Source organism: Mus pahari, chromosome 1, assembly GCF_900095145.1.
Source record: "Mus pahari chromosome 1, PAHARI_EIJ_v1.1, whole genome shotgun sequence".
NCBI classification, from domain to species: Eukaryota; Metazoa; Chordata; class Mammalia; order Rodentia; family Muridae; genus Mus; species Mus pahari.
In genome coordinates this window covers 135,735,320-135,743,691 of record NC_034590.1, presented here as the reverse complement: position 1 = coordinate 135,743,691, position 8,372 = coordinate 135,735,320, and the positions used below count along the sequence as shown (strand labels likewise).

The 8,372-nt window shown below is 47.1% G+C and overlaps 1 protein-coding gene across 1 annotated transcript in view; it reads left to right on the top strand.

Annotated features, from left to right (window-relative positions):
- The first annotated feature begins 226 nt into the window (after positions 1–226).
- Fam189a2 (family with sequence similarity 189 member A2) overlaps positions 227–8,372 on the top strand; it is a 52,859-nt gene continuing 44,713 nt past the window's right edge. The window contains exon 1 of the mRNA XM_021216887.1: positions 227–692. Within this exon, the coding sequence (XP_021072546.1) occupies positions 303–692 (390 nt within the window). The 5' untranslated portion in view covers positions 227–302. The remainder of the gene's footprint in view (positions 693–8,372) is intronic.

Here is an 8,372-nt window from a genome sequence, read left to right as displayed (position 1 = left end):
GACGGGTCCCTTGGCGCCGCGGTTGGAGACAGACTCTGACAACGGTTGAGCCCGCTAGCTGCATGGTCCCCGCCGTCCCTGGACACTTTTCCCGGTGACCCCAAGGCGACGGCGCACTTGTCACCGTGGGTGACCGAGAGGAGACGGCGGGGGGCGGGCCCCGCGGGGCAGGTGGGCGCGGCCGGCGCTGGCCGCCGCAGCAAGTGGTTGGGCCGTGCGCAGTCCGTCCTGCGCGGCGCCGGCGCGGGTGCCCGGTGCGCGGCGCCCTCCGCTCGGCTGCACCGCCCGTCCGCCGCGCGCCCATGTCTCTGCCCGTGGTGCTCCCGGGCTCTTGCTGCCCGGTGGCGGGGCTGTCGGGCGGACCTCAGGCCGGGGGTCCTGGCGCCGCCACCGCCGCCGCCGCTCAGGAGCCGCCGCTGCCCCCTCTGCGGCCGCGCTGGCCTCGGGGCGCTCTACAGCCTCCAGCCCGGCCCCGCTGCGCCCCCGCCGCCGTGCTGGCCCCGCCGCCCGCGCTCGCTTCCCGCCGCCCCGCCGCGCCGGGCTCAGCGCTGCTGCCCGCGCGCCCGCTGCTGTCGCTCGGGCTCCTGCAGTTGATCCTGGGCTGCTGCATGGTGGCGCTCAGCTTCGGGGCGCTGTCGCTGAGCAGCTCGCCGCAGGTGAAGAACTCGTGCCCATTCTGGGCCGGCTCCTCGGTGAGTACCCAGAGCACCTCTCTGCGGGGCCCACCCTCGGGGCAGTGTGTTGTGGACCGTCCCTTCCATTGTTTTTGTTTGACCTCTATTGGGGAGCGCGGACCCTAAAGCCACCTGAAGTGCAGGCGACCATAAGTGGGGGTGGGGTGTGGGAGGTTAGTGTCAGGAGACAGTCAAGTTGAAGGGAGAATTGGATTGCACTTGGCCAGTGTCTGTCCCTTGCACGTTAAGGATTTTGTTTCCGTCAAGTTAACATTAAGCACGGTATCAGGCTTTTGAGAAACTCACATGAGGATGGACGAAAAAGAATTTGAAACTTTTTTTTGACTACTGAATACTGACTGCACTGGCAAAGTAAACTCTGGGAGGACAGAGGTTTTGATAGGTTTTCCTCACTGACACACCAACAGTACCCGTATAGGGTGGGGTACTTCTGGAATGGACAGAGTGATAGAGTGAAGTGGGGGAGGGTTGGTTGACTTGTATTTTGTTTTTTTTTGTTTTTGTTTTTTTTTTTTTTTTTTAAAAAACTCTTCATTAAGACACGGATAAATGAAAGATTATCTGGAGTTGGATGACTGAACCCTGAGGAGCTCCGAGGTAATAGGAGGTTGTCTGTGACTGACGACTTGTACCTGGTCATTAAAGAAGGGCTTAGACCCAGGGTGGGTTCCTGGAGCCACCAAAGCTGCTCTGTAGAAATGGATGCTCAAGGAACAGAACCTGTCATTACGGATGCACATCCCAGAACTCCAGAAGTTGGCGCAGCTAGCAGGGGATGTCTGCCCTACCCAGGCGCCTGGTCCAGCCTCCTTAGCCAATGGGGCATAGGGAAGCCTGGCCTCTGAGAAAAGTGGCTGCCACTGAGCAAGCATTTGGAGACTGGATGGCTACTCATCCCTGCCTCCGAAAGCTGTCACAACTTTTAAGGCATCCATAACCCCTTGAGGTTTGCCAGGGGCCTGGAGACCTGGAAGCAGGTCCTTGTGCAAGGACTGTGGAGGATGAGAGCGGCAAATGACCTTTCTATGAAAGCCCTACAGTGTCTATAGCCTTTTCTATGATCTTCAGTGAGCGCACAGTTTGTGCTCTACTGGTTAAAACATATCCAGAGTCAAGACCATTTTTTTTTTTTAAAGTATGAGAACATATTGAACCTAGAGTAATTGTTCGAATGGGAACATTAAGAACATGACGTTTCTCTGGCCTAATCCAGAATTTTGTATTACCTGGTATCAATCTATACTTCCTCTAAAGACCTTTGCTAAATGGTTCTGTTGGGACCCCAATCCTTTTGTGCTATACAGGAAGTGAAGTCCAGAACTTAAGCATTAGGTGAACAGAGTTCCACTCTATTCTTCTGACCCTGAACTCTGCTGCTATCTTTGTGAGCATTCTGGAATACTTTGAAGTGTAGGGAGTCTATTGAGAATAATGCCTCCCCTGCCTCCTGCCAGGCTTGCCATTCAAATGACTGCTGCATTTCTTAAGTACCCTGGGTTAGAGTCTTGTATGTATTTTATGGATTTACATTTTGTAAAATCATAATCCATTGTTCTCTCAAGATAGCTAGTTTATTTAAAATATATATTTGTGGGAGGTGCTAGGGAGATGACCCACTCAGTAAAATTCGTGCTGTGTAAATGTGGGGACCTGGGTGTGGATCCCTGGAACCCACCCAAAAGGCTGGGTTTGGGGAGAGGGGTGCCTGAACCCCAGTGCCTGGGGTGGGGTCGGAAGAAGATGGATGTAGTGGATCTTTGAAGTCCATTGGCCAGTCAGGCTAGCCAAACGGATGAGACACCCAGTCTCTAAAAATAAGATAAGGTGGAGAACGTACCTAGTGTCGTTCTCTGCCATCACATACATGCAGACATACTGACAAGTATTCACAACACACACACACACACACACACACACACACTCACTCACACACACACATGCACACACACACACACACACACACACACTCAAAATGTCTTTGTTTTTCTCTAAAATTAAAAATCTGAAATTCGTTTGCAATTGTGAATTCTTTCCCAGGTAAGTAAATGCACTTAGATGTCAGTGAAGCCACAGTGGGATTTGATGAGAAGGAAAACAAAGCTCACAAACTGGGATGCGCAGGCAGGATGGTAAACCAGAATTCGCAGGATGGTACTTGGGCTTGTCACTGGCTGGGCTTGACCTCAGGCACAAGCCAATCAGACCCAAGAAGGAATCTAGGATTTGGACTTGAACGGGTCACTTCTGTAAGCCATAGTCTATCCTATGCTTACATCCCTGGGTCAGTATTCAGACCTGGAGCTGCCGTTCATTCTTTGTGTATCTGTGACCCTGTTTCTAAGGTCGACTTCAGAATTTGCAGGTCGTCAACAGAATCCGTGAATATTAACTGCATCTTCAGAACAGCTAAGTAGGGTTTAAGCAGCTGTCCATTCTCTCGGTGTTTTAGGAAGAAAAATACACTTGTACTGTGTTTTAAACTCATGTACGTGAAAGAGCTCTATTAAAAAGCAATCCTGTATTAGGAGAAGCATTAGACTTATACAGACAGTGTATAACACAACCACAACCCCCCTCCCCAGCCTCTGGAATGAATGGTGGTCTCATCTGTACCCCTTCTAGGCTCAGCCACTGGTCCCGTGTGTCCTGATAGACACCAGAGCAAGGAGTGTCACGCAGGAATTAAGTCCCTTTTGCTCCCGGTCCATTTGGCAGATTAAAATAGCCATGTTATTTTGAAAATCTCAGTATTACATCATTGTACTTTCATGTATAAAATTTTCAGTGTGTGTATTAAGAGAGAGAGAGAGAGAGAGAGAGAGAGAGACAGACAGACAGACAGACAGAGACAGAGATTAAGAGATTTCATAAAAGTGATCCTTCCACTTTTAGCATTTCATTAAGAAAAAAATTTTTGAAGTTATAATGAATGTAGAGGGGAGAATGTAATAACCCTGTGTGTTGACCCATCGTCAGCCTGGGGAGCTCGAACACCTGAATATCTGACACCACGCCCCGCCTCAACACACTGAGTTATTCTAAGGGAAATTACAAATGTGCTTCTTCAGCATTTAACGCTTGAGTGTACATTTCAAAGAAGGGGCCTAATGGCACATTACAATCAACTCAGATGGCTGAAGGAAGATTTTTATGGAAAATGATGAAAAATTGTGACTTGAGGACTGGAGAAACGGAAACAACTCAATAACCCAGCTTTATTGAGCTGTAGCCTGCATGCCTGACAAGTTACCACGTTACCGGAATTGTCTGGGAGTTTCCAGTGAGTTTGGTGAGGCACAGCCACCACCAAAATGGGTTTTAGGAAATTCTTTCTCATCACCCCCAGATCTCCTTTCTCTCTCGGCCCTCACCCCTCTGTCCAGATACCACTGACTTCCCTAATTTCTGGCCCCGTAGATTACTTCTACTCTGGACAGTTTACATACATACATATATATTCACACACACACACACACACACACATGGGATCATTACAATGTAAGGTCTTTCAGGACTGAATGACTTCTTTTGATTAGGATATTTACAAGGCTCGTCCAGCTTAGCAGCACCTCGTTCCTGATCGCTGTGACGTGCTTGAGGCTCACCTGTGCTCTGTTATTCGATGCTGTCTCAGAAAAAAAGAAAATGCATTTGGATCTTTTTTATTTGTGCATGCTATGATTGTTTTTTTCCCCCCTTGACAACATTGGTTAATGTCCGTTATGCCCAACATTTGTAGTGCTAAGAGATTAGCCAGCTGTCTTTAAACACAGCCCATGGTTGGTAAGTGGCTGAGGGAGTGTCTTGATGTCTGTGTTCAGATTGTGTTGTCCTGGTTCTTGGTTTAGCCATGTGCTTAAGTTAATATTTCGATCCCACTGGGATTGTGAGAGACGGTGCCTACTGAGCAGAGAGAACTGCATTTAATAAAAGAGTAGAGTTCCCTTGGTTGTCCATCTGGTTTTTGAACATTGAATTGAAATTCCCAGCTTTCTTTGATGATACTTATTCAACTTTTCAAATGAGTTATGCTGTAGAGAGGGAAGAATCTCTCTCTCTCTCTCTCTCTCTCTCTCTCTCTCTCTCTCTTTCTCTCTCTCTCTCTTTCCCTCNCTCCCCCCTTACACACACACACACACACACACACACACACACACACACTTTCAGTTATAGGGAAAGATAGGTTGTTGAGAAGTTTGATAAATTATTTTCTGCCTATTCACAAGATAAACAGGGCATTTGCAACAGGGCTTTCAGACATCTGTGTTTAGACCCAGCAGTTTTTGACCAATGAGCCGAAACATTTTTGCTTGAAGGCATGTTTGTGGATTAGCCAGGGAAAGTAGGGCAGTAGGAGTCTAAGCCTTTGATTTTAATGATTGGTTTCTAAGCTGGAAAATTAAGGGCATTAGCCGCACGTGGTGGGTCACGCTGACTCTGACCTGTCGTCCCCCGACATCATCAGGAGGAGGAAAGCTCTGTTTTGTTCCTGTGAGCTACCGGGATGATCTGCAAGATGTGAAACAAACATGATGATGACTCCGACTGTAATAACCTGGAGATGGCCTGCCATTGTGCTTGCCTGCACATTCAGGGCACGTCGCATTTTGTGCTGGACGGAAGGATGATGGTGGTGTTGTCCTTCTCTGTGGCTGTTCTTTCAGGAAGCACAGGGGGTGGAAATGTGTTCGGGCTTATGCAGCTATCCTTAAGCAAGCACATCTTCTGTTTCTGGTATTCATTCATTTATTCATTCATTCATTCATTCATTCATTCATTCATTCATTGACTCTTGCTATTACCAAGTGCCTTCTAGAAGCTGCTCGTGGTACCTGAGTGAGCTTTCCCAGGTACAGGCCCTCATGGCATAGGCAACTAGTCAGTAGTAGCACAGTGGACTAGTAGAAGTCATGACAGGCCATTGCAGAGTGACATCCTGGACTGCCTCCTGACAGAGCCCATCCTCTGCTGCACAGAGGGAAGTGAAGCCTAGCGTACTCACTCTCTCTCACTCCTTGCCTACCACAGCACCATGCTTCGACACAGGAGTTCCTGGCGTCGCCTTGAGTTTTGAACTTTTAAAGGGTTCACTTTCCAGGCAGAGCCTCATTTCCTGCACCATTCCAGAAGCTTTTGACCCTCTCTTTCTCCTTCCTCTGTTTGTCCTTCTCCTCTCCACACTCAAAGTATTGCCAAAATGCCTTGGGATTCACTGGGTTTGAAAAGATTCACTGGGTTACTGGGTGTGTGTGGGTTTGCATATTCAGGACTGAGGGGCACCCAGAACTGGGATGCAGTTTTATTGCCCCTCTTAATCTTGGGGAATGGGCCACACAGCGTATCCCCAGCCTCCTTTTTTACCATTTATTTTGAAATAGAATTTCACTGCCTTGCTCCCCTGGCCCTGAAGCTCCTTTGTAGGCCAGGTAGGTTTTGAACTTGTGGTCCTCTGGCCTCAGCCTCTGAAAGTATTGGGATTGTACCAGCTCTGCTAGGCCTGACTGAACTTAATTTCCAGTGCCTGCTAAGGAATTTGGTTCACACGAGCTTGCTGGCTGTGCTCTGAATCTATTTCAGAATTCAAGGGGCAATGATGACTTTGAACAGTTTCTTCTAACCCATGACCTTGGTGTGTCCTGATTTATTTGGGTCTTTATTCAGTATTGCTCTATAAGCTTTGTTTCTCTCTCCAACAAATCTCAAGTATTTTTTGCCAAATATATTGTGGGGTTATTGATATCCCTTACATACGGCATATTTTATTCTTAATTTCAATTACATTTTCTGAAGTTGCTACTGTGTAAACAGAACACCACCTCCTAATGGAGAAAAGGAGCATGGATGGTCCTTTATCTCAGAAGGCTTCATTGGAAAAGACATCTATCAGTGAGGCTCTATTAGGATTAGAAATATAAATAGCATTCTACTTAGCCACTCCTTTCCTAAGACTTTGTCCAACTGGAATAAAAGAACACGTCTTTAAAGATACATTCATAAAACCATGAGTGTTTATGGCTGTATTGTTTGCAAGAGTAGAAAGCTGGGACTAGTGTGAACGCCCACGAATATGGAAATGACTGAATGCATTAGGCGCTGCCACACAATGGAAGGTTACACGGCTGTCACTCTGAAATGAATTCCAGCTATTTCAGTGGAGTTGACAAGATTCCAATGAAGTACTTACTGAGATCAGAAAAAAAGTAGATCTGTCACGATGACATTGTGGAAATCACACCCTCGTGCATATGTGCACACACAAACACACACTATTTGCATATACAATAACATTTTAGAGAGAAATTTGTACTTACATAAAATACATTGAATGCACTAACTTGTGAGTGTGGAGGAGAAGGGAGGCTGAGGCTGATACAGAAATAGAAAGTGTAGCTTAGACACATCTTTGTTTTATGGCTTTTGTGTCCTGAGCTGGACACTTCATCTTAATAATACTGTTTTAGTGGAAGAAAGAATGTCCCTGAGAGCTGAACCACGGGGTATTCTGAGACAGCGACACAAATAACAAACATCAATGAATAATTCAAATCATAGTTATTTTCTACCCAAGTGGGCAGTCTGTGTTTTCCTCAAGGCCAGGGACAATTTCAGTCTTGTTTTCACACAAAAGCAGTTTGCATTTCTTCAGCAAAGTCCAGTCCCGGCATGGTGAGGAGGAGGCAGAGACACACATATGAGGACACACACACAGATGTTTATATGCATACATGCACGAGCAAGTGTACCCACACAGGAGATGCATGCACATGTACATACAACACGTGTTCTCTTGCAAACATGGGCATGTGTGGGTGTGCTCATACACTCACTGGCTATCAGGGCTTTCTGAAGGATCTGTTATCATGGTGGGATCAGTCTTTTGTGGGCTTTCGCTTGGTTTTGTTTTTGGTTGTTTGAGAACAGGCTGACTTTGTAATCCTCCTGCCTCAGTATCCTGACAGTAGCTCAGTGTTTTGCTCTGAAGAGATTCAGGGGTTATTTCTTTCACTTAACATCACACTGGAGGCTAGAGTGAGGCCCAGAATGAAGAGACTTAGCCAAGGTCACGTGACTGACTTTTTCCGAAGCTGAGCAGGAGACCTGAGCCCTGGGTCTCCTGACCTCCAGTTCCAAAGTAGAGAGTCAACACAGTCCACATTCTAGGGATGAAGGCAAGCAGAATCCTTTCAGAGTTAACGGAAGTGCACAGAGAGAGTGAAATAGAAGGAAACCGACACTTAACCTGCACATACGGGGTTCTGGGTCAAGGTTATCTGAGTGTATTTTGTCCTCTGATAGCATGGTGATATGGGCTGATTCCATCTCAGTTGGTAAGATGGGTCCTTGCAGGTGAGCCTGTGTGTTAATCTGAAAACCCTCACCTGATGTGTAGTTAGTAAACAGTAATTGTGGATGTGTGCGTGGGAGGGATTTGGGGACGGAGATGCTCCACAAAGGACACTCCACCTCGCTGTGCTTGGTGGACACACCCTGTTAGACAGGGGAAGTATGCTCAAGAGGCCGCAGGGTGTCTTGAGTGAATGACTACTTTGATTCTTCTTTCTGGTGGCTTAGTGAACTGTGCCATCCAAAAGGCTGTGGTGGTTTCCAGTCTGTATTTTGGTCACATTCTGGTTCTTCTTTACCAAGAATTTTAGTGTTTTTTTTTTTTTTTTTTTT